Below are 26110 nucleotides of genomic sequence, written 5' to 3' on the forward strand. Positions count from 1 at the left end.
ATTACTAATGGTTTCGGCCAATGAAAAATAAGATTTCTAATTTATTTTTGAATTAAAAAAATTGATTTCTATGTAGATAATTAATTGGTGCAACATAGATATTTTAATTAATTACTTACTAATACTATATACAACTCCATCTAAAATCAAAAACTCTCATAATTAAAAAATAAATCTAAAATAAAATTCTTCTAAAATGAAACATTAATCTAAAATTAAATAAATAAATTTCAATTTAAAATCAAACATCAATCCAGTATTAGAGCGCCACGTAGGAAATCTAATGGTTTCGGCCAATGAAAAATAAAATTTCAAAATTAATTTTGAATTAACAAATTCGAGTGCCACATAGATAAAGAATTAAGTGCCACATAGATATTTTTATAATTAATTATTAATGTCACGCATATACAATTTCATCCAAAAACAAACACTCTCATAATTTTAAAAAAAAATCTAAAATGAAATTCAATGCAAAATCAAAAACTAATCTAATATACATATATAAAGGAGGCATATTTGCTGAACTATTAGAGCGCCACCTAGGATTACTAATGGTTTCGGCCAATGAAAAATAAGATTTCTAATTTATTTTTGAATTAAAAAAATGGAGTGCCACATAGATAATTAATTAGGTGCCATGTAAATATTTAAATTAATTAATTAATTACTAATATATACAATTCCATCCAAAATCAAACGCTCTAATAATTGAAAAATAAATCTAAAATAAAATTCATCCAAAATCAAACACTAATCTAAAATAAAAATTCAATCCAAAATCAAACATTAATCCAATATTAGAGCGCCACGTAGGAAATCTAATGGTTTCAGCCAATGAAAATAAGACTTCAAAATTATTTTTGAATTAAAAAGTCGAATTCCACGTAGATAAATAATTAGGTGCCAATTAAATATTTTTATTAAATAATTATTAATATTTCTTATATACAATTTCATCCAAAATCAAACACTATAATAATTAAAAAATAAATCTAAAATGAAATTCAATCCAAAATAAAAAAAATCAATTTAATCTAATATATAAAATATAGCAGTTGATATATGTGGGAGTTTTATTTTAACGTAACAATTTAATAGAAACCGTGCATCGCACGGGCTAAAGTCTAGTAAGATTAATAATTGTCATATACATGTAAATCTAAACTAGATCGTGTATCTCTCTTTTTCTATGGGTTATTTTCTTAGCCGTTGTAAGCCGGAAATAGTCCGATTTGTTCAAAAATTAGACTATTTTCTATCCTTTGTTTTCATTTAATTCAGGTATTGTCTCTTAAATTTAATAAATTTTCACCATATGAGCGGAGTTTGTCTTTGTTAGTTAGTCTCCCTATGGTGGAGTTAGTTTTACTATGTTTGGTTTGTGGTTCACTCGTAATGGATTTATGTAGCATTGGTTTGTTTGTAAAAATTTATGCAGAACACAACAAATATCAATTTTTCGAATACATTCAGATGAATCAAATGGAAATCATCCTCAAGGTTACAACAAATCGTTAGACCCTCTCTTTGAAAATGCTGCATGTTCCAGCGTTATATACGGTAATACGGGAGATGTTCAACATTGCAAGATCTATTCAACAAGCGTAGTTTTGATGAATGAAACATTTTTTTGATGCAATGTGTATGTCATATGACTCCTTATTGATTTAATTTTCCTTATAAAGAAAAAAAAATCAAGATTGTATATCGCGTCGAACTCAACCTAGATCAATCACCTCTTAAAGTACGTAGTGTTCTCTTCACCTAAATTTCACTAGCTTATCTTATTAACCATTATTTTGTCCTATATGAATTTATTATCCCTTGTCTTATATTGTCTCATACAAAGTGTTCTTGACCCTTATTGAAAGTTATAAAAAGACTTATTTTATTGACCCTGATTTGAACTTATCTTAATTTATTGCCTATGAACTTATTTTATCTCACTAAAAATGAAACAAGTGAAAATAAGATGATAAAGAACAATCTAAATTGTTTCTTAACCTAGGTGATAACTCAAACTTGCGATCCCAACCCTAGAAAATAGAGTTGTAAAGTCAAATGGCTGGTCATAGATATTTTTTTGGGTTGGGGGTCGAGTCAAATCAAAATTTGATCTTAATTGACATCTATGTAGACCAGTGCCCAAGTCACTTCAGATTTGATCGGATCTTCTTTCTAGCACTTTTTTTTTGAGTAACAAGTAATAAGGGCGATACAAATTATAAATGAGAGATTTGAACTGTGACATGTAATACACTGGCAGTCTATCACTCAATCTTTGGTACAAGGCCAAGATATCATTGGTACAAGCAGGGGTGTGCACGGTCCAAAATCGGACCAGACTAAATTCTGGTCCGGTCCTCGGTCTTTGAAAATATGCGATTCCGAATTTCCGGTCAAAACACGGAAGTATCCGGTCCAGACCGGTGACCGCACAACCATCTTGCTATATGGGCCTACTATTGAATGTAGAGTAACCCACTCGACCACTTAGTATACTATCCTTGAGGGCCAGGCCCAGTGCAAAGAAAGAACGAAACCGTTATCTTCTCAGTTCTCAGTTCTCACTACTCAAAACACACAATAAACGACAAACCAGAGAAATACTTGTAGTAGAGGAGAGATTAAAGCGCTCAACAATTTGTTGCAGAGGAGATAAAAAGTAACACTACAACTGCAACAATGGCGTCGTCTTCGCCACTCTCACTCGCGCCTCCATTTCATCCATCTTGCTCTTCAATTTCCGCCAGTAGGAGGATTCTCGCTTCTCATTCCCGCGTCACATTTTCTCTCTCCTCCTTCAATCTCTCTCGCCGTCTCTCTCTCCTCCACTTCGGAGCTGGTAAAAAACCACTACTTCCTTCTCGTTCTGCAATTTCTTATCCGCCGAAAATAAATATCAACATGCTTGAATTTTATGATTTTGTTTTGGATTTGTTATTAGTAGATATGAATTCTCGTTTTACTCAACAATTGAAGTGGACATCAAAATAGATAGTAAGAATTCAATTATAATTTTCAGGTTGGAAAGATTTTTATAGTAAACGAAGGGCCTAATTGATGATAATGTGGATATGATACTTTGAAATAATAATGACACAATTTGATATTATGTCAATTTTTGCAAATTTTCGCAATATTTTTTTGTCCAATTATGCATTAAAGAACTAAAATGTGTAAAGATCATTGCTAAGCTTATCGAAAAATTTAGTAGTTCTGTTAAATGTAATCTTCATGATGTTATTATTATTGGTGCAATGTGAAAGAAAATGATTGTCAAAGTTGGCAAGTGTTGATAAGAAAGGTTATAATCGCGCTTTTCCTTTGGACACGAAGTTTGGCATGAGAATAAGAGATTGTTAGAATGGTTGATTCGAAGCTCGTATGTTAAAAAGAGTATAAGCGCTTGGTCAATTGGTGTGCTCATTGCTAGTTAGTGGCTTATTTGATGTTGTTAGTTACTTCTTTGTTCGACAATATAAATAGCCTTTTCCTTCTATAGTTAGATATAAATATCAGCAATCATTCACCATACTACAGAGTATGTTAATCTCTTGGGTTTACAGATGTCGTGTATAAATGAATATCTAGCATTGTTTGAAAGTCCTTTTTACTCTTTTCTTTTCTTTATTGACAAATGTGGTATCAAACTTCTAGTATTAAAAGCTTGTAATAAGCTTGTGAGTGTTAATTTGTTGTCAATGGCATACAACAAGCAATCTCATTCTATTCGTGTTTTGTATGGAGAAAATTGTCACTTATGGGCCACCAAAATGAAACCTTATCTACAAGTCTTGAATTTGTGGGAGGTTGTTGGGAGCGTTTCTGATCCTGTAGAGTGAACTACTCTTAATACTATGAGATGAATGCAGAAGAATTTCAGGCTTAAAGGGAGAAAAAGAGAGATGGTGTGAGTTGTATTTCTCAAGCATGAGTATTTGATACAACCAGCTAAAAAGCATAAAATGTTCTCAGCATAACTAACTAATCAGAAAATACTATAATGCCCTTAATACTCCCCCTCAAGGTGAGAGTGAGCTAAAGGTGAAACTTCAAGCTTCGAGAGAAGAATTTGGTGTTAATGCACTGGCAGTATCTTGGTGAAGATGTCTGCTAATTGATCCTTGGAGGAGACATGTTCAGTGGTGTTTCTGACATCTTGGATCTTGTCTTGAATGAAGTAGCAATGATGTGCTTCGCCCTTTCATGAAGAACATGATTCACAATGATAGAGAGAGCTGCTTGGTTATCAGTTTATCACATATGAGGGAGTTGGAGGAAGACAAGAGAGACCCAAGTCTTTCAATGGAGCAGTAAGTCGAGTAACTTCACAGGTTGTGAGAGCCGTGGTTTGTATTCAGCCTCGGCTGATGATCTTGCAACAACTGGCTTCTTTTTTGCCTTCTAAGACACCAGAGAGTCCCCCAACAAAACACAATATCCAGTTTTGGACTTTCTAGAGATAGGACATGAGGTGCAGTCATTATCACAATATGCTGTCAATTGTGTAGCAGATGAGGAAGCGAGAAGAATTCCCTGAGAATAGGTGCCAGGTAGATATCTCAGAAGGCTTTTAGCAGTCTGAAGATGAACAGTGGTGGGGATATGCATAAACTGACTGAGCAACTGGACACTGAAAGCGAGACCAGGTATGGTAACTGTTAGATAAATCAACTTTCCCAGCAACCTTTGATAGACGGCTATTCAGCGGACGTTTCAGAGGTTTGGCATCAAGCATACCATGTTCCTGGAGTAACTCTAGAGCATACTTCTTCTGAGACACAAAGAAGCCGGAGGAGGTTCTATCAATTTCCAGGCCGAGGAAATAACTCAGTGGTCCAAGGTCCTTCTTGTGGAATGTAACCCTGAGAATGTGTTTCAAGAGGTCAATTTCTGTAATGCAGTTGCCAGAGATGAGAAGATCATCCACATAAATGAGGCATACGTGAGCCACTTATTTCTCCGGAACAAGAGATCAAAGAGATTTTCTTCCTTTTTCCAAATAAGTCGGCTAGAGTTGGGTACTCGGGAGTTTCTAGTTAAAAGACTACTTGAGTGATGTTGGCTATACTATGCTTGGTGAATAAGCTGTAATCACCCTTGGATTGCTTGAAGTCCAGACTTGAGAGCAAGTAAGGTGTAGGAGAGCTTGTGAAACCATTGTCGAGGTGTCTGTTTAAGGCCATAGAGGGATTTGGTGAGTTTGCATACTACACCAGAGGGTGGGGACGGGATCAAAGTCGGATCAGTGATGACTTGAATTCTGGAATCTAGAATTAGGGATAAGCTTGCTCTTTTATTCTTGAAATAAGCCAATATTTGAAGACCTGTATAACCTTGAGGGGTTTTCATATACACCGTCTCCTCAATGTCACCATGTAAGAATGCATTAGTGACATCCATCTGAACCGTGTACAAGTTGTCCATGGCTGCCACAAGGCCCACAACATCAATGTCCTTACAGTTGTCATCTTGGCAACCGGTTCAAAGACCTACCATAATCGAGGCCATACTCTTGTTTGCATCATAGGATGACAAGTCTTGACTTGAATCTGTCTATAGCCCCACCTCGTTCGTATTTCACTCTATAAAACGATTTACAGGCTATGGCATGTTTTCCAGTAGGAAGAATCACAATCTCCAAGCGTTATTGAGTTCCAAAGCATTAAGTTCGGTGTTCATGGCCTTAACCCATTTTAGTTGCGAACAACTTGTTTGAATGAACTTGGTTCGGAGGTTTTCATAAGAGAAGCAAGGAAAGAATGAAAGTTTTTGTGAATTGTGGTGAATGCCAAATTGGCTATGTATTTTTGGGGAAACACATAATCTTTGACCCATCAAGGTGTAGTATGCGGCCTGGTGGATTTCATTACATGAGGAGGAGAGGGAATGGTACTGTGACCATCCTTATGACCTGAGGGTTGTTCTGTGGTAGATGCGGAATCAGAAGTATTAAATACTTAAACAAACTTAGCAGAATGAAGGAAACTTAAGGCGCTCTATTGCATACTTTTGACGCTGTTGGAAGGAGTTTTTTCAACAATGATGGCTTGCGAATCTTGTAAAGATACATGGGAACAGGTGAAAGAAGAGTTAAAAGCCTACAATCAAATAAGATTGAAATAAATGTTGAATCTTAATGAGGAGTTTGGGAATTTAGGTGTGATGAAACCCAAGGGTAACACGAACTGCTGAAGCAAGCTTATATCCATTATCAATGACGTAGAACTGCGTAAGAGAAAGGCTTAGGTGGACGACTGTACTTTGGTTTCAACGGGAGAATGCGGTGTTGCCAGGAGTTTAGAACGTGTTATGTTTTAGTATTCTTTTGGTATATGTTCTTGTGTTGGAGCCTTGGAGGGAATCTTATGAAGAATAGGGAGAAATGAATGTTGATCTCATGAAGTTAATTTCAATATTATCAACTTTGCACTAATACGTATTTCATGCTCTACAGCTGTCTCGCAGCCGCATTTAGTTGGTTTAAAGGAATCTACACAGCCAAGCCCAGACAGGAATACACTGGAGGCTGGTACAGTTGGCAATATAGCTCAAGCAAGGCCTTCTGTCACGGAGGAAAGTGCTGTACAGTGGGCTAAAAATGACAAGAGAAGATTGCTTCATGCTGTTTATAGCGTCGGGGATTTAGATAAGACTATAAAGTACATTTCCAATTTTAACATCTGCAAATTTTGGATTGCTTATTATGAAGCAGATGACTAATTATTGTGAGAAAACTGTAGATTCTATACGGAGTGCCTTGGCATGAAGGTATTGCGGAAAAGAGACCTCCCAGAGGAGAGATATTCAAATGCCTTTCTTGGTTTTGGACCCGAAGAGTCGCATTTTACGGTTGAACTTTCATACAGTAAGCTGTCTGGCTTTAAATCCATCTGTTTGCAAAACCATGAACATATAGACCTATCATTTTGTTGACTTCCCTTTGCTACCGTATACTTGCTCCTTTTTGTGCTGTGCGAAGTGCATCTTAAATGACAAGGTGTTGCAATTAAAACAATGGTTGCAGACTATGGAGTTGACAAATATGATATTGGGACTGGTTTTGGTCACTTTGGTGTTGCGGTTGAGGATGTGAGTTTCCTTGAATTTCTTAGAATTTCCTGCAATAAATGATATTGATTACTATGTACTCTGGAGTTTCTTCTACGCTAAGATGAGTAGAAACTAGAAACTACAATACATTATATATCACCCTCATGAAGAATAATCTTAGACAAGTTGAATCTTGTTTATATCTGTTCAGAATTTATACCTCAAAATCTTCATGGAAGTCAATTTGTTTGCTTGAGAGCTCACAACACCCCCCCCCCCCCAAATATCTTTTTGCTTAATTACTGGGTTGATATTTTTTGTATTCTGCCTCCATTTCTTATTTACGTTAATATTTATGTTTTGCATTGAGATTAACTGATTAAGGAGAGTGAAAAGCAAATAAAAAAAGTGGGCCAGTGAGTGGATCCTAATTTAAGAGAAATGTGGAGATATAAAACTTACAAAAGTAGATGTTAACTCAAATGTGGAACATCCCAAAATAGAATATGTTGACTTAAATATGGGTATTTTCCTATCACGAGCCTTCTTGGCTTGTATGTTTTCCTATTGCATCAGATATGAATAACCTGCCTTATAATGAACATCTTTTATTCAAGTTGATTGAGAAAAGTAGTTATTGATCTTTTGCAAGCTTCTAGCATCACTGCAGCCTTTTTTGCTTTTTTTCACATTTCTCATTTCTCATTTCCTTCTCATTTTGGACTCTTTTCTTTGTTGAAGGTCTTGAGTTCTTTAGAAATTAGTCTTTGGTTGAATGTACTACCAGGGTATGAGAATATGGCCAGTTATTAAGGATACTTCTCTGCTGTAGGTTGCTAAAACAGTGAGCCTTGTAAAGGCAAAGGGTGGAAAGGTGACACGAGAACCTGGTCCAGTCAATGGTGAAAGTTCTGTTATTGCTTTTATAGAAGATCCAGATGGTTATAAGTTTCAGCTGTTGGAAAAGGCACCAACATTGGAGCCCCTTTGCAAGATAATGCTTAGAGTTGGAGATCTTGATCGTGCCACTAGTTTTTATAAAAAGGTAACTTAGACTCTATGTAGCATGAATTGCATGATTTCTTTTTTCAGCCTGGTGTTTTTCCTGCCAGATCACTGATTGTTCAGCTGTTGTGTGACTGTCTTTGAAATTGAAGGCTCATGGCATGGAGCTACTCCGCAAGATGGATTTTCCTGAGTATAAGGTAACAATGGTGATGCCTAGATTTTATAAGTTGATATCAGATGGGGAAAGTTTTCTTTTTGCCACTGTATGGTGGATTGGTAGGGTTGGTTTAGTATTTGTCATTGACTTGCTTTATTGGCAAATATTACCTGATGGAGAGTTAGTAGGATCTTTATTACTGCCTTTTGTTTCTTTAGAGTTTTGGTCTCTTGTGCAAAGAAGTGAGCCAGTAAAAAACATCAGTGCCTGTGTAATGGATGACCCTTGACATCTTTGCTCAAACTTGCAGCCAGCACATATACTTTCCCAACGCCCTTGTGGATGCTTACAGGTGTCCAGGTGTCAAGTAGGTACATACTCTCTGCTATTGCAGGGGTAAGGCTGTGTAATATGACTTCCTCTTCCCACCCAGGGCAAGATCCTCTTTAGAAGCATCGGGGAAACGGCTTTACTACTTTGGGAAGCTAACTTTTGGCTTATTGTCAATAGCCTGGAACCCAATCGATTCTGATTAAATCTGATTTTGAGGGAGGAAGTTTATACTTCTTAGGATCCATCAAATGCGAAATAGTTTCTTTTTGTGCTTTAGGCCTTTAGTTTAGCTATCAGGTTTTCACTGTTCCTCATATGTTATCAGTGTATTATTTTTTGAAACTATTGATCGGCTTTGTCTGTCTGTTAATATCTTGGCTGACTGGAAAATGCTGTGTCTCAGTATACAACAGCATTAATGGGATATGGCCCGGAGGATAAGAATGTTGTGTTGGAGTTGACATACAATTATGGAGTCAAAGAGTACGACAAAGGAAATGGTTATGCACAGGTAAACTTCCATATGAACTTATGTGTTGACGGTTGATATTTGCCTCTACTCTAGCTAGTTAGCTAGCTTGGCTGTAACTTTCATATGCATGAATCATCTATTTTTATTGTCAGATTGCTATTGGAACAGACGATGTATATAAAACAGCTAAAGCAGTTCAACTTAATGGAGGGAAAATTGTAGTTGATCCTGGTCCATTGCCTGGATTAAATACCAAGATAACTGCATGTTTGGATCCTGATGGTTGGAGGACGGTATGATCTGATTTCTCGAATCATGAAACAGCTTGGTACTTAGTTGAGAACAAATGACTGATGTTTCTTTCTATTTGCACCTGAAAATTCCATGATTTTTCTTCTTGGTGGCAACTTCATGGAGAGTGTTGTATGCTGTTAACTTGTTATGAAACTTTTAAGTTTTTGATCTTTGCAATGTGATTGAAGCAACACTGGAAAATCCTCTCCTAAGCATTAGGATAGTTTTTCAACCCAAAGATCTTCAAGCTGTAGCTATCAGCTAAAGGAGTTGATGGGCCATCATGCTGCCATTTTAGAGTTTAAGCTTTGTAGTAATTGTAGAAAGTTGGAAACTTTAGGCGCAAACTCTAACCAACTAGGTTTCTAGTCATGTCACTTTGGAATTATTTTATTTTTCTTTAGTTTTTTTAATACTCCTATGAAGATTTAGTTTTGATGGGTCCTATAAAAACAAAAGTTTTTTTTGTTGGGTGAACTTGGGTCATATCTATATATGCATGCGGCCTTTGTGCATGTAAACCCCTTGGGGGAACAAAACTGTGTGATTTTTTTCCGTTTCCCCTTCATACTAAATTGAGAGAGTAGCAAAACATAAGCATTAGCATCACCCTAATGCGTTCCCGGAGGTTCATCCCCTCAATAGTTAAGCTTTCCAAAAGCTGCTTAAAGTTTAGATTAAGTGTTTCATTGCTTTGATTTTTTTTTTTTGGTTGTATTTTTCTCCTCTTTTCAGTTCTTGTCTCCCCTATCCCGAATTTTAGCCCAACGTTGAGCCTTAAGGAAATGAAGTAGTTTTTCTGACACAAAAAGTGTATTTCATCCATTACATTTTACGGAGTATATGACAAACTCAATTTGGCAGACTGTTTTTTAAAAAAATACATAAAATATTCTAAGGTTCTTCTACTCATCAAAGGAGTGTTTACTAGCTTCAAAAATCTATTATTTAAAATGGGCAATGATGGAAGTGATTAACAGTATCTTCTTTTTGTACGTCCTCTTTTGTCTGCTTTATGCCAATACAGAAAGTATACCACATTAAAGCAGGACAGAAGAAGTATTATCAATATGATATGTATTTTGATGGCATTTGTAACTTCATTTCACAAAATCTGGATCTAACTTCCATTTTCTACTCATAATTTTTGGTGCCTGTTCTGTTATTTTGTTTGAACTTGACCAATTAAATGATGTCTTATGTTTATTGTTACAGGCATTTGTTGATAACATTGATTTTCTTAAGGAACTCGAATGAGGGCTGCCACTTTTCCATTCTTCTGTAAGATGATGGACGTGTACCAGATTCTGATGTTTGGAGATTATCTATATGGATCTATACCACATCATGTCAAACATTGCCGTATGTTGTAAATTTAAGTTTCTTAATAGATGACATGAGATTTAATCAGGAACTTTATTCTCATTTTGCACTAGTGAAAGAAATCTCAGATTTTACACCAGCCATCCTGCAGCTCAACTCTTACAGTAGTTCGTGATTACATATTAATGCGGCAATTCAGCAGGTTTTGGATCCCATCAGTCCACATTTGTTTTTCGCCTTTGTTTTTACATTCAAATTCTACAACTCTGTCAACTGTTTGTATCCCAAAGTAAGCCTTCTGCTCGCTATTGTCTTCTCGCTCTCTCGCTGGCCATGCTAGAATATCAGAGTATACTCCATTTACTATAACTGCAGAAAAAATTCGCTAGTTAAACAAGGAGAAAGTGAGCAAGACATTACTCCTATCACATGCTAGTCAAGGAGGAGGGAATCAGTTACTTACATTTCTTCTTTTTTGTGAATGCCCCTGCAATATGCGTGCTTTTTAGTTTAACCACTATCTGCTTAACACAGAAGATTTAGTTATCTGCTTGCTTATCTGTTATGCTTAGTTTAGAATATTTCTCATCGTAGTTGAAAACAATGCATGATACTGTCTTTCCTTTTTCTTTAATGATAGAAAAAAAAAATTAGTTAGTTTTTCTACCTCCAATGTTGAATTTATGCTGAAAGAGACTTGCTTCCAGTGTAAATCACCTGAGGTCAAAGTGTCAAACATTTGTAAAGAGTCAGCTAATATTCACCAGAATTTTGCCTATTTTTGAATCAGTCTGTTACTTTATTACCTTTTCTGGTACGTTTCAGAAGTTCTCCACCCTGCATCACAAAGTTCATGGCGGTCATTGAGTTTGATTCTCTGCCATCTTCAGAGTGCTCCTCACTGAGAGCAAGACCCCCTGCATGTCCCTTCTGTAATCTTGTTTTCAAGGTTGCAGCTCCTCTAAGCGCTGCATGGTGTGATTAGATGCTATAGTAAATATTCAGTTTTCTTCTTGTTGAGTGTTGAAGATCACAAGTAGGAATATATGAATGTTTTCCTTTTTGTTTATAATGTCGCGTATGAGTATTAATTTTTGTTTACCATATTAGAATGTTTTCGTCAAAATTACGTTGCAGTAAAACAGTCATACGCTAATACCTGTAGCTGCACCTGCTGTTAAAGTCATTATATCACCATTAGTCCTTGCATTTATTGCAGAATTAACAGCTGTAAAGATTTGATGTTGATCAGCCCCCATTTCCTCTGCAATCTCAATGCAGTGTGATGCTACTAGTGCAGCAGCAGATGCAAGGGCAGTTGAGGCTTTGAGGCCAGATGATACTTCTGTCGGTGTTGCATTTGAGGCTGTTAGAGACGCAACAGCAGCAGCTACACCTGCTACTGACACTGCAGCATGTAGCTGTTCATTGTGAGTTCTAATTTCATGCTTCTTTCTCTCCCTTTGATCTTTCATCCGTCTCCCCATCGTTCTCCCTTTTATTATGCTTTTGCATAACTGCAGGTTATGTCAAAGTTTTAAAATAACAGCTGTTATGTTTGTGAAAATAGGAACTTATCTTGGTTCATGTAGCCGACCCCATAATTTGGGATTAAGGCTTCAATATTGTTGTATGTTTGTGGAATCAGGAACTTTAATCTGATATCAGAAATGAAAGGAATTAGAATATTACCCCACTTCGTAACAGCTGTTGATTCGATAGAAAATCAGGGTGAAGTGCTTGATGAAGTAAGAAGAGTTCCTAGTCAAATTAGATATTTAGATCCATGTCAGAAGTAGTCCCAGTGACAACAAAACAGGATTAACAGATCTCCCTAATTCATATAACCAGAAAGCTGAAAAGGTCTGATTTATTTTATTTGTATTATGAAATTTAAACTATATAAGTCATATAACATTGGTTCTTCAATGGCACGACAGAGTTCTTCATCTCAAACAAAACTTATGATAGACCAATGAAAATAATTAAAGTCAAATTTAGATAGAGTATTACAAAATCTTGTAAAAAACCGTCTAACTGTCACACGGTGTAACCGTCTAACCGTCTAACTCACACCACATCCTCACCCACCACCTACTCAACTGACATATTATTAAACATGGTCCTATAGTTAAATAAGTGTCAGGCGGTCGAATAGGAGACTATCCGTCTTTCTCTCTCTTTTGATTTTTTTTTCTATGTTCGCTTTGTGGCTGATTTGCATTGTTGCATGTTTAAGGCAACATGTTAATCACCTATAGCAGATTTCAGACTCTCTTACATGGCGCTTAAAGGAGTTTACTAGCTTAGTACATAGGTTGTATTCTAGTTCTCTATACTGTCTAGAATAACAGAAAGTTCATTTGCTGGTCATGATAACTTTGAAGGAGTAACATAATGAGAGGCATGGGACTGAAAAGTACATACCTTAGTGTCATCACTCCCTCTAGGAGAAATTGGAGGACTATCTCCACATCTCGGTCGTTCCACTTCCTGCAAAATGAAAACAAGATTCATAAAAAAACAATTAACTGGAGCTATATAAAATGCCTTACATACTGAAGTTGTATAAGATGATTAGTTACATAATCATTTGACAGCAAGCTATCAGTGACATTCAGATTGAGTTCATCACTAAGAAACTCAAATGCTGTCTTCTCAGGCTTTTTGGGCATGGTGAGGGCCTTGGAGAGCTCTGTTGCTGAAACACTCCATGATCTTGCTAAGAACTCCATGGACTCAGTTGGAGTTTCTGGTGGAGGAACAGATGTTGGAAGCCATTTCGCAGGACTATTTTCATCTATGTTTGTCAACTTATTTGCCGCGCTTTTCAAACCATCCATACTTATCTCTGCATCAACAGAAGAAGAGGTAAATATACATTCGGATTTCAGAAGCATGAAATTTTCTTTCAATCATAGTATTACAAAATATTGATACACCCCTCTTTCCCGAGGGAGGAGAAGGAAGCATTGACTAGTGCTCCATTCCTCGAACCCTGAGTTAGATATCGTTGTTACTCCGTACCTTTCATGGTAGGTGGAATGTGTAACTCTAGCAGGATGAAGAGTGATACAGGGAAGTTTGATTTTATATAATCTGATTGATTGGACCAATAGTGAAAGTGAAGGAATGAAAGAAGTGTACAATATTCTAAATCAAGTTGAAAAGACAGAATTAAAGATTGATCAACTTTGTTCAGAGACTATTTTCAGTGATAAAAGAGTCCTCTTTTGAGCGTGCTTTTCACTAGTGAAAGGGTCTGTGTTTACAAGTCTTGAGCGGCGAGATACTTGATGACTTAGGGGCCTTGTTTGCTGCCATTATCGCTGATTAAAGTAAGAATTTTGGGGCCCTTTCTTCAAGTGCTAAATGGTATGTACAAAGTTCTATGTTTAGTTTGATGACTTAAATATATGCTTTTCTTGTTTTTGGTTTCTGGTTTTCTTTTGTCTCGCTCATTTGACCTGGTTTGTGCACACGCCTGCATAGGTGGTTCCTTGGATTTTTAAGACTTGTTTGGGCCTTTTACAGTACAAAGTGCACAGAAAGTACTCAGTGATTTTAAACAACTTAGAATTAGTTGTCACATTGTCTTAGAGGGCATCAAAATCGCAGCCATGCATGTATTATGAAATACATGCCATGGGCTTGTTTGTAATTTCCCAGCTATTTTGAAATTGTTGAATAGTCAACCCCGTTTGCCAACTTGGATCCTATGAATACCATTTTAAAATATTTAGCACCATTTTTGTGATATTAATACCACTTTATAAAATTTAGTACAAAACGAGTACCATTTAAAAAAAGTTTAGTACCATTTTTGTAATACCAATACCATTTTTGTAATACCAATACCAACTCAGCAATGCCAAATCACCACCCCGTTTTACAAATTTACAATTCCGTTATACATTTCCCCCCAAAAATATTTAACATTTACATTTATCTTTTTATTTGGGGTTGGCATGTTTTTGCAAATACATGTCAGGCATGTATTTGGACTTCCTCCATTGTCTTAACCATTCACAATTTCCCGTACAAACTACCAACTTACCAAGTGCAAAAGAATGATTTCAAATGAGTAATATTTTTCACATTGAACTACTTGTCATGTTGTCCTAAATCTAATTACTCATAATTAATGATACGTGTGGGTAGATAGACTTAACAAACATACCCTTTCTTGTTACGTAGTATTTGTATCCTCTCCCTGTCGATTTATTAAAGTAAGAGTGAACTATTTTAGTGGTCAATGTAACGGAGGGAGAAGAATAGGTTAGGACGTACGTATATATTTTCAATTTTATTTGAAAATCTTATTTAATAGACTGGATAGATTATTGGGAATCCACAAATTTGATTCTATTATTTGAAAACTAAAATTGAGTATGTAATAGAAATTTCTCATAAATTTATGTTTTAATTGTGTGCTTGATTTCACAACGAGCCTTTTCTCTGGTAGTTCTGAGATATGACACAATAGTATTTTTGTTTTAGTTTTACAACTTATTGTACAATATAAGACGTCTAGCTTATAGAACACACATTTTCCCTAAAACTTCCAATTTGTTGTACCAGACCCTCAAGAATGCGGGCAATTAGGTTTAGTGAATAAAATAACTAATGGTTCATTTTGTTCGCTCAAGAATACTCTTCCACATAAAACAAAGTAGCTTCACGGGAACAATTTCATCAAACATGATTATGTGAATAAACAATCTCTTAGTGGATTAAAAAGATATGAGGTCCTTAAATTCAGCAAACCCCAAAGCAAGGGCAACAAATCACCATTATCTACTTTAATCATTGCTCTTTGAAGCTTGATTAATGACTATTTTATTCACTTTTTTTTCACTTATTTTAGAAAAAATAATATAAAATAAGTTCACATAAAATCAATTCATGAAAAATGAGAGCTAATCGAGTATAATTTCTAACTAAAATAAGTCATGTTAACTAAATAGTCATGTTAAGTTCTAAAATAAGTATAGGTAAGTCAGATAAGATAAATTAAGGGAGGAAAGTGAAAATTAGGTTAACAGAACACACCTCGTGCATCCGTGATAGTGGCAAAGCCCCATGGACTCGACTATATATTTGCAAAGTGAATGGTGGTTTTCGGAACGTGATTTTGGCACACCCATTTGCTATACTCACATTGAGTGATAGAGGTATACTAAATTCCGTTAAGTGATGTATCAAAATTCGTTTCCTGATTTTTTTTTATTTTTTTTTCTCATGGTCCTTTGAAATGTAAGCTTTACCCCTAATACCATGATTAATAACAAAAATTGCTTCTCCAAGTCTTCTTGTTGCATGGTAGATAGCAATTATTCAAAGTTTTAACAACTAGAAAAATTACGTCATTTGTTTCCAATACTTAGCTTTATGATTTATCCTCACAACGACCAAACCCCTTATCCAAGTATTTCTTAGGACGTATTAGGTGCACCCGGGTGTACGATGTACCCTCTTATATTTTCCCCTTACACGTGATGAGAAAATGTGAGAATGAGTGGGAAAATGTGAGAGTGATTACCCATGGACACAAAAATACCATTCGGTGCACGGTGCATCCTGATACACCTAATAATTTTATCAAATAGCTTGATATTTTGATGTGTACAAAAAGGCCTCTTAAATACCCGTTAATTTATGTAAAACAAACCACATAGTGTAGTATGTAGTACAATAGAAGTTCAAATTTTAACGGTTCTCTTTTTCTTAGAGAAAAAAAAACTTTCAATTATTAAGAAAAATTATGTGAAAGGAAAACAGTATAACGAGTGTTACTAAAGGTAATATCATGGCTAATTTAGGTCATCATTTCATAAACAACCTTATTGTACGTATTGGTCAATTCTTGTAGTGGTGTACTCTTTCCTATCAATACTTGTCATACAAAAGGATGAGTTAAGTTTAGGTATTTGAAGGTAAAATATGTAGGGGGAACATGTTTGTGTTATTACTAATCATTGTACGGGCCCATCAAACATTTGGCAAATGATTAAGTAGTTAGTGCTAATACGTAACCATAATACTCTAGGACTTGGAAGTTGGAAGTGGCAAACTGTATGATGACTTTACAATATGCTTTTTGATGTCCTTTGTGGGATTTATCTTACTTTGCCTTACCAACGTGAGTATCTATAAGCTTATGCCAAAAACAATAAAAATACTAATGTAAGTAAATAAGACTATAAGACTAGTCTACTCTAGAGGGTTTAAAAGTGGGCTATTAGTTTTCAGTCTAAGCCCATTCTATGGATGCTTTGTAAATGCTAGAAAAACAAATTGATAATTGCTACTCACACTCACTCCAACTCAAATCTATATCCTACTCACACTCACTCAAACTCAAGTCTATGTATCCGACTAGATCTATCAAACGGGTTGGTCAGGTCGGGTTATAAAAAATTATTTTCGGGTTCGGGTTGAATCGGGTAGGTTACTTTTAGGTTCGGGTTTACAAATGCTTGTTCAAGACCCAGAACTTTCGGGTTCAGGTTAACCCAACGGGTTGAGAGATTTAAAAACGTGCATTATATTTTCATTAATTTAGGTGATAAATATACAAAATATGGGCATAAATTAACAAATTTTCCTGCACAAGTTTATATTTAGTCAAATCCAACCATAAAATGGCGCATAATTAAAATTAAAATCATATTACACACTAAAATAGTAAAAACAACGTGTTTATTATGCTGAAATTTTCTCATGATCTCATTTATTATTATAAATACAATGATTTTCAATTGGTCAGGTCCGAAACGGGATCGGTCGGGTTGCTTGAGTTCGGATAAAATCAGATTACGGGTCCCAAAATCTTATTCAGGACCCAATATTTTCGAATCGGATTCAAATCGGTTTTCAGGTCAGGCCGATTTTTGACAGGTCTATATCCGACCTATCACAGCCAAACTGAAACAAGTTTCAAGCTCGAGCAATGACAATAATATTTCATTATATACCTACCGACTGCCACGCATAGTTTTTTGAAAGATGGCTTTAGGTTGGCCAAAATAAAATTACCGAAGCACTATGAGTAACCCTAAAACACTTGTAAGGAGAACATGTTAACTTCATATTCTTTATTTTCTTTAATTTAGTGAAGAGTTTCATATCCTTTATGTTAGCAAAAATGTTAACTTTTGGATTTCATGAGGCACACTACTCGATTGTTTTTCTACTCCAATAGATATATAGTGAAAAGAGTACCTAATTTATCTTCCTCGCTAACATAATGAAGTTGGGACTTGGGACACTTAATTGGGAGGTGGGCATACAATCGATAACCAATTTGGTGGTTGCATTAGCATAAGTGCATAACATAGCCCCTTGAATTTGTGTTTACCAACTTTGTGCGCTGTGTAGTTTGTGTTTTGGTTTATTTCTGATCCGAGAATGCTATAATATCAGTTGTATATCTTTGTTTAAAAGCGTACCGTACGGTACTACGGTGTAGTCTTTGATCATGGTTAGTCATATAGATTTGGTCATGGGTGAGCTAGAAGCCAGGTTTGGTTATTGTAGATACAAGTCCACAAATTCTTATTTATAATGGTTGTACAATAATTATTGTACAACAGAGTAAAAGTTAACTCAAAATGGTTAAAAGTTATGCTTATTTTAATAAAATTTATTTCTTCAAAATCTCTAATAATGTATAAAATTAATCATTTAATCCTTTAAAATATTTATCCATCAACTTTTTTTTACTAATATAAAAGTTAATCAAAATTAGGTTAAAGTTACAAAAAAATATTTAAAGTTATTTTGGTGTACAATAAATTTATTGTACACCTTGTGCGTGTTCATAAGATTCAAACACAAAGACAAAGAAATAGCGTTGGTTGTACCATTTATGTTATACTCCCTCCGTATATATTTAAAAAATACACTTGATCGGACACGGGAATTAAGAAAAAAAAGGGCATTACTATTCGACGCCCACTTTTATGCAAAACGCCCATCTTTATTTAATGAAATGTCCCTCTTGTCCCTCTCACCCCACCCCACCCCACCTCACCCACTCTCACTCACCCCCACTTCCCCCACTCACTTCCCCCACTTTCTCTCACTAGAACCACCACTAAATTCCGGCAACCACTATTTTGTCGGCCCCACCTTAGCCACCGCCATCATTGGCCCGACCACCACGTCATCATCGTGATTGAAGTGAAATTTTGGCCGAGAACGTAAATGAATTTTATTATGTTTGTTTATTTGTTGACTATAATTAAGTTTGCTTGTTTATTTGTTGACTATAATTAAGTTAATAATTATTTAAGGAAAAAATGTTCACTTGTGTTCATTTGAAAAAATTATTTATTGACATTATAATTAATAAATGACCCTAAAAAAACCTTAATAATGCATTATTAAAAACATAATAAAAATATTAACTAAATAATAATAACAAATGTAATAAATTCGACGAAGAATTAGTTGAGGAAAAACACGTAATAACAAAAATGAAAAAACACGGAATAGGGTTGAGATCCCTATCTTGTCCTAGGGAGAAAATTATTGGAGTGGGAGCCCTACTCCGTGTATTGTAATGGCGACAAAAGGGAAAAAAACATGGAATAGGGTTGAGATCCGTATCTTGCCCTCGGGTTGGAATTGGTTTGGGAACCCTATTCCGTGTTTTGTAATGGAGACAAAATAGAAAAAACACGGAATAGGACTGAAATCCCTATCTTGTCCTAGGGTGGGAATGGGAATAGGAGCCCTATTCCGTGGTTTGTATAGGCGACAAAAGCACACGGGATAGGGTTGAGATCCCTATCTTGTCCTAGGAGGGAATTGGAGTTGTAACCCTATTCCGTGTTGTAATGGTACAAAAATGATAAACACGGAATAGGGCTGAGATCCCAATCATGTCCTAGGACAAGAATTGGGGTATGAGCCCTATTCCATGTTAACAACAGCAAGGCGACAAATCTTGAAATAAACAAACAAATCATGGAATGGGGCTGAGATCCCTATTCTTGCCTAGGTTGGGAATAGGGATGAGCTCCCTATTTTTTCACATGGAGGGAGGGAATAGGGTTGAGATCCCTATTCATGCCTAGGGAGGGAATAGGGTTCACATCCCTATTTCGGCCTAGGGTAGGAATTGGGCTCTTAACCCTATTCCATGTAATCACATAATTAAATTTATTCTTTGAATATTTATTGTCTTGTTAGGGTAGTTTACGATTATTATCAGTCAAAAACTAAATAATTGACAAGAATAAGACTAATATTTGTTTGTTGGTTAACGCTTAAGCTAGGTGGTAATATTTTTTATTTATTTTGAGTCGATATGAAATAGGTGAAACACACTAATTAGTAATTGTAGCACTTTTTATCACTAAATTTTTAAACGACGTGTATCGTTAAGTACCACGAGTACATTTAATTAATTTTTTAATTAATTGAATACGAGTAGCTTTGTTGATGGTGGTGCATGCGCCGGTTGGTATTTTGATGAATGGCGATGAATTCTCCGGCAGTGGGTGGCGGAAAACAAACCAGTTAGGTGGGGGTGGTGGTGGGTGGCGGAGAAAAAAACAAGTTAGGTGGGAGTGATGGTGTCGGTGGTGGATGGCGGTGGTGGCTGCCTAAATTGGGAAAGGGGTGGGTAAATTAAAGAGAGAGAAAGTGATGTATGGGGTTGGGGTTGGGGTTGGGGTGGGGTGGGGGGGGGGATTTGATTTTTTTATAAGGCTAATTTTGGGTTTTTCACCATTAAAAAGTGGGCGTCGAATAGCGTGGCATAAAAAAAATTGAATGAAATAAAATAATAATACAAGTGGGGTTGGCTAGGTATTTTAATAAGTAAAACAAGTAGGGACCATGTCATTTTAGGGGATTGGGGGTGGGAGTGGAGTGTAGATATATTATTTAATTATATGGTGGGGTTGATAAGTTACTAAAAATTACAAGAGTATCTCTTAAATAAATATGGCCGAAAAAACAAGTGTATCCCTTAAATAAATACAGAGAGAATAACTGGGTGTTACGTAATTTGAAGGCTCAAAGTTTGGTTTTGTTTCTTCATCATATCATGTATTTTTCATCTCTCCTATAGATTATAGTCTTATTTATAAGTCTATAACTATACTAAAAGAGAAGCCCCTAAAATCTAAGATGACACATTTTGCTCTCACTCTAAAAGTATTCTCGCTCTTTTTTTATTCCCCTAAATAAATTGTTGAATTATGCAATCTTTTTTATTTTTATTTATGACAACATTGTATTTTTATTATTTAATTTATAATCACATAAGATATAAACTAAACTTAAATATTACTCCCTCCGTCTCTTTTTATTTTTTACGTTTTCCTTTTTGGGTATTTCAAAATGTTCTTTACATTTCCTTTTATATTATCACATAAATAACTTAGTATTCTATCAAAATTCGTGTCCAACCACTATTTTAACCAATCAAATTCATTGGGTCATTTAATCTCTCACACTTTTTCATTGGGACATAAAATTTTTCTCATTTCCCAATATCAGAATTTTGATAAAAGTGAAAACATTATAAATAAACGTAATTTATCTCGTTAAATAAAAAAAAATTGAGGGATTTAAATGCAAATTAATTATTCGTTAAAACGCGTGAAAAATATCAAACGTAAAAAACAAAAAGAGACGGAGGGAGTAGGTTAAATAACAATACTGGTTAGGTACGGAGTGCATATATTTTTTTGGTTTCTATTTCCCACATTTACTCACAAGTCACATTGCCACTCACCCTCCAAAAATCCTGTATACCGGTCAAACTCCATTAAAAGATGCGACAAAATCCGAACCTCGAGTACCGCGTGCACCATCCTCGAATCCGTATAAGCTAAGCTGTTAGACGGTAGAGTTAAACTTTCAATTTCCATCCTCCAATCCGTAATTGTAATTGCAGTAACAGAGCAGCTCAATGCAATAATATCAATGGAGGAAAACTCTTCAGATCGCAACATAATGAGGGAACCCCTCTTGGGTACTTCAAATGGTGGCTTAAAAACTCTCCCTTTTATCATAGGTAACCCCAAATCCTTTTGTATTGTTGAATTCTACAAGTTTGATGTTGCACACCACCTGTTCGATAAAATGCTCAACTAAGTTTTTTTGTACTGAATTTTTTTGTTGGGAAAATTTTCATGTTTTGCAGCAAATGAGGCGTTTGAGAAAGCTGCAAGTTTTGGGCTTTTACCCAATATGATACTGTATTTGATGAGAGGGTATGGTATGGAATTGGCAACTGGGTCTAATATCATCTTCTTCTGGAATGCTGCCACTAATTTTACCCCTGTTATTGGTGCTTTTCTTGCTGATTCTTATGTGGGTCGATTTTGGATGATCGGATTTGGTTCCATTTTTAGCTTTCTGGTATTCTTCTCCACCCTCTCTGTTTGCTTATTTACTGTTTACTCTGATTGATGCTTCAATTTCGTTTGTGTTAAAAACTAAAGTAGAAGGAAAGAAAACAATAACTGACGGTAATGAGGATGAATTTAGTTTGACGGTTGAGCTAATTACTTATTGTAAACTGATAAAGGACCTGGAAAAATGCAGTAGAGAAGATCCCCAAATTTAGAGAGAGAAAGAAGGAGCTGTATTCTATTTAGCTTGGGAAAAACGCTAGAAGAATTACAACTATATGTGGTACAATTGCTGACCACATGACAGAATATTCTAATTGACGCTAAACAACCCAAATAACAATTTAGCTAGGAAAATGACTAAATTACCCATTACAGAAAATAGAAAGAAAGCAGTAAAATATATGTTCTACCCTCAATACTTATTCGTATATACGGACCACGAATTATATTTTTCCTAGCAAAGAAAATGAGTTGGAATTTGAAGACAAAATTCATTCATTTTCTGTCAATTGCTTTTAGGATATACAGTTGCCACATTTATGTTACTTTTTAAGCTTGGTACTAAATGCTTTCATCTGATAATATCCTTGAAAACAAACATGTATTGAGGATGTCATTGTTAATTGATACTAGTGCTACTGATTATCTAACTCGTTGATTTCCTACTGTAATTGCTTGTATAATGCGAGGATATCAGCAAATGAACAATTAAAGGTTTCAAGGGTTGTACCAACTGCCAAGAAGTGTGTTCAGAACACATTTTCGCTGAGAATACGTGTGCTTGACTCTCATATATATATATATATATATATATATATATATATATATATATATATATATATATATATATATATATATATATATATATATATATATATAGTGTGATTGAGAATACGGGTGCTTGACTCTCATATACTCTTAGTATCTAGATAATAGGTACAATAGTATAATTATGAGAATACCCTTAGTATCCACTATTACCATATTTCTCGTTTCCCCATCAAGAAAAAGAATTAATAAGGTGTGATGAAGTTGTTGCCTAGCACCCTTGAGCAAATTTTATGTGCAAAAGAAAAATTTCTGCCCCTAAGTATTTGTATTTCTCTCTGTTTAGGAAATGCAAATTTGTAATCATAGATTTCCTCTACACTCTTACCCTAAAACAAAGGATAATACTTATACTGCAGGGAATGATTTTCCTTTGGTTGACAGCTATTATTCCTGGTGCAACGCCATGCGATGACTCTGGTTCTGAATGCAAGTCATGGAATGTATTCCAACTCACACTACTGGTATCGGCGTTTGGCCTGATGTCAATTGGAGCAGGTGGCATCAGGTCAGCTTCCTTAGCATTTGGTGCCGATCAGTTGCTCAAGAAAGACAACTTTAGCGATGCAGGCATCTTAGAGAGGTTCTTGAACTGGTATTATTCTGCTTGCTGTGGAGCAGTTGTGGTAGGAGTGCTTTTTGTGGTGTATATTCAAGATCACTTTGGGTGGAAAGTTGGTTTTGGAGTTTCAGTTGTGCTTATGCTGTTATCTGCTCTTTCATTCTTCTCAGCTTCTACGTTATATATAAAATTTAAGGCCAAGGCAGGATCCTTGATTGCATTTGCTCAAGTTTTAATGGTTTCATGGAAGAAGAGAAATTTGAATTTTTCTGAGGATGAACTGTATTATCAGAGCAAGGGCTCAAGACTGCTCATTCCCAGTGACAAACTAAGGTATGCACACCCTTGTCATTTTCATTTCAATGCTTCTGTTAAGAAGAAATTTGAAGTGTATGGACTTGTTTGTTTGGATGTACTCCGTAATAGTTTTTTTTTATTCCTATTCTTCTTTTGAGAGTAAAACATAATAGAAGGACCTAAACAAGTCCTCTTGTGCAATCTCCGTTAAGCCTTAAACGTTAACTTCACATTAAACATTAAAAATGATTTTTGGAGGGGGAAAAAAGCAAAACTTCTATTTTTATAAGTTGTTTGGTATACATTGGGAAAGTAATCACTTGCAAATAGAAATTGATCAGGATAACAATTTTGTTATGTTAGAGTTGGAAGAGGTAACAAATGGTGGAAATGATTGCCTTTAGGAAAGGGGTTGTATTACCACACCTCTTGTACCAAACATTAGGTGATGGAAATGAAATAGTTAAGTGATTCCATTTCCATCACTTATCCGTCCATTTGAGGTCCTTAAACTTTTGGAAGTTGAGTTCTTTAACTACGGAGTATTGACTTTTCCCAAAGTTTAAGTCCTCTTATTATGCTTCACTCCTTTTGAAATGAATTATGATCCCAACAAACCTAAAAGCATCCACACAGAGAGAAGAAAACTTACATTTTAAAAAAAACCTAATTCACTGATGTTGTTCCACTGCCTAGGTTCTTAAATAAGGCTTGCATTGTTGGAAATGCAGAGGAAGAACTCACACCTGATGGAGTAGCCATAGATCCATGGAACCTTTGTACCGTAAATCAGGTGGAAGAGGTGAAAGCCCTCATAAAGGTAATCCCAATGTGGTCAACAGGGATTATGATGTCAGTAACTACAACTCAGTTCACATTCCCTGTTCTACAAGCGGGGTCCATGGATCGTCATATCACCTCAAATTTTCAAGTTCCAGCTGGTTCCTTCGGGACATTCACAGTCATCTCAATAATTTTATGGATTGCCATTTATGACCGCATTGTGATTCCTTTAGCCACAAAAATAACAGGAAAACCAGGACAATTGAGTGTAAGGAAACGAATGGGAGTTGGTCTCATACTCTCATTCATGTCAATGGTTGTGTGCGCGATAATAGAGGGTGTTCGACGTGAGACAGCTATTAAGGAAGGATTCTCAGATGATCCGAAAGCAGTGACTGACATGTCCGCTTACTGGTTGCTGTTTCACCATTGGATTTCTGGAATGGCTGAGGCTTTATTTTTAGTTGGCCAAAATGAGTTCTTCTACTCTGAATTCCCAAAGAGCATGTCAAGTGTAGCAACAACTATTTCTGGGTTAAGCACGTCTGTAGCGAGTTTGTTTGCAAGTTTGATCATGAGTAGTATCAATAGCATTACAAGCAAAGGTGGAAAAGAGAGTTGGGTATCAAGTAACATAAACAGGGCTCATTTTGATTATTACTACTGGCTTCTTGCTGGTTTGAGCTTTCTTAATTTCTTGTACTACCTTCTTTGCAGTAGAGCTTACGGGCCTCCTTCTTATGACCAAGACAGGTTTGAGGACAATGAGGAGATTATAGAAGGATGATCGTTGTTTTGTTCAATTTTTCTTACGAATTTCCTTGGAGAGAATACGAGTATATATATATATATTTCTTCCGTTCCTTAATATGGTACAATTTTGATTTTTACACTATTCACCCTACGACTTTAACCATTTTTTATATGTAAGAAATTTTTTAGTCATGTTAGATTCGTACTATATAATTTTCTAAAAATATCAATTTTTTACAATTTTTTTTCACATATAATTTGAGATATTAAGTGTCAATGTAATGTCTTGGAAGACGTAAAAGTCAACTATGGAATATTTAAGGAACAGAGGAATTATATAAACGACCACATAAGAGCATGCATGACATCATTGTATCAAGTTCCGACTCGTATTTTATTGTAGATTTTCCAAGTCAAATGTGTACTTCCTCGGTCCCTAATTGTTTGCCTCATACGATAATTGTACTTTATTAAGATTTGATTGTGTAGAATTGAGAAGACGCAATTGATTGTCGTTACGGGGGTTAATTACCGTTGATTTTCTTGTACAAAGTACTCCACTAGTTTTAGTAGAAAGATTCAGGATCATATGGATTTTAAAATAGCAAGCAGTTAGTTGAAACTTGTAAGCACCTATAAGCAACACTTGATCAACGAGCTGGATTAGGACATAACATGGTGTTATAAATTTATAATTAGTGAAAGTAATGTTTAGCTGTTTGATAATCACCGTAGTATGCGCGTGTCGACATGGGAATGGGAGGAAAGAGCATATTCTCCCTCCATTTTTTAATGATTGTTTATTTGACAATTACGGTAACCAAGATGTGTCTTAAATCACTAATCTCATGTAAGTAAATTTC

General features: G+C 35.5%; 3 protein-coding genes across 5 annotated transcripts; 2 read left to right on the forward strand and 1 right to left on the reverse strand.

Moving 5' to 3' along the window:
• Positions 1–2576: 2576 nt before the first annotated feature.
• LOC110775336 (probable lactoylglutathione lyase, chloroplastic) lies at positions 2577–10789 on the forward strand. The gene is made up of 9 exons (XM_021979950.2): positions 2577–2848; positions 6464–6668; positions 6750–6874; positions 7034–7098; positions 7892–8104; positions 8217–8264; positions 8961–9068; positions 9182–9322; positions 10539–10789. Exons 1-9 carry the CDS (start codon positions 2689–2691, stop codon positions 10578–10580), a joined length of 1107 nt encoding a protein of 368 aa, XP_021835642.1. The 5' UTR covers positions 2577–2688; the 3' UTR covers positions 10581–10789.
• On the reverse strand, positions 10723–14022 carry LOC110775316 (VAN3-binding protein). Of its 3 annotated transcripts, none has more exons than XM_021979935.2 (9): positions 13674–14022; positions 13232–13497; positions 13074–13139; positions 12339–12407; positions 11806–12163; positions 11453–11614; positions 11314–11363; positions 11110–11167; positions 10723–11015 (listed from the first exon to the last, which is right to left on the reverse strand). In XM_021979935.2, the coding sequence occupies exons 1-9, from the start codon at positions 13678–13680 to the stop codon at positions 10822–10824; spliced, it is 1230 nt and encodes a 409-aa protein (XP_021835627.2). In that variant the 5' UTR covers positions 13681–14022; the 3' UTR covers positions 10723–10821. The 3 variants fall into 3 exon arrangements, with proteins under 3 accessions (XP_021835627.2, XP_021835633.2, XP_021835620.2); XM_021979941.2 differs by having other exon boundaries at positions 13574–13837; XM_021979928.2 differs by lacking the exon at positions 13674–14022 and having other exon boundaries at positions 13232–13659.
• Positions 14023–21341: 7319 nt separating this feature from the next.
• On the forward strand, positions 21342–25362 carry LOC110775307 (protein NRT1/ PTR FAMILY 1.2-like). Its single transcript, XM_021979917.2, has 4 exons — positions 21342–21681; positions 21811–22028; positions 23212–23747; positions 24408–25362. Exons 1-4 carry the CDS (start codon positions 21591–21593, stop codon positions 25279–25281), a joined length of 1719 nt encoding a protein of 572 aa, XP_021835609.1. The 5' UTR covers positions 21342–21590; the 3' UTR covers positions 25282–25362.
• The last annotated feature ends 748 nt before the right edge of the window (positions 25363–26110 follow it).

Source organism: Spinacia oleracea, chromosome 1, assembly GCF_020520425.1.
Source record: "Spinacia oleracea cultivar Varoflay chromosome 1, BTI_SOV_V1, whole genome shotgun sequence".
Classification (NCBI taxonomy): domain Eukaryota; kingdom Viridiplantae; phylum Streptophyta; class Magnoliopsida; order Caryophyllales; family Amaranthaceae; genus Spinacia; species Spinacia oleracea.

Excerpts from the sequence above, each read along its gene's own strand:
- LOC110775336 (XM_021979950.2), top strand. The coding sequence starts at position 2,689 with ATGGCGTCGTCTTCGCCACTCTCACTCGCGCCTCCATTTCATCCATCT. Across the intron at positions 2,849-6,463 it reads TCTCCTCCACTTCGGAGCTG|CTGTCTCGCAGCCGCATTTA; the intron begins GTAAAAAACCAC and ends CATGCTCTACAG. Across the intron at positions 8,265-8,960 it reads TGGATTTTCCTGAGTATAAG|TATACAACAGCATTAATGGG; the intron begins GTAACAATGGTG and ends GCTGTGTCTCAG.
- LOC110775316 (XM_021979928.2), bottom strand. The coding sequence starts at position 13,546 with ATGCTTCTGAAATCCGAATGTATATTTACCTCTTCTTCTGTTGATGCA. Across the intron at positions 11,168-11,313 it reads GCATAAATTCAACATTGGAG|ATAGTGGTTAAACTAAAAAG; the intron begins GTAGAAAAACTA and ends TGTGTTAAGCAG. Across the intron at positions 11,016-11,109 it reads ATTCACAAAAAAGAAGAAAT|TTATAGTAAATGGAGTATAC; the intron begins GTAAGTAACTGA and ends TTTTTTCTGCAG.
- LOC110775307 (XM_021979917.2), top strand. The coding sequence starts at position 21,591 with ATGGAGGAAAACTCTTCAGATCGCAACATAATGAGGGAACCCCTCTTG. Across the intron at positions 21,682-21,810 it reads AACTCTCCCTTTTATCATAG|CAAATGAGGCGTTTGAGAAA; the intron begins GTAACCCCAAAT and ends CATGTTTTGCAG. Across the intron at positions 22,029-23,211 it reads GTTCCATTTTTAGCTTTCTG|GGAATGATTTTCCTTTGGTT; the intron begins GTATTCTTCTCC and ends CTTATACTGCAG.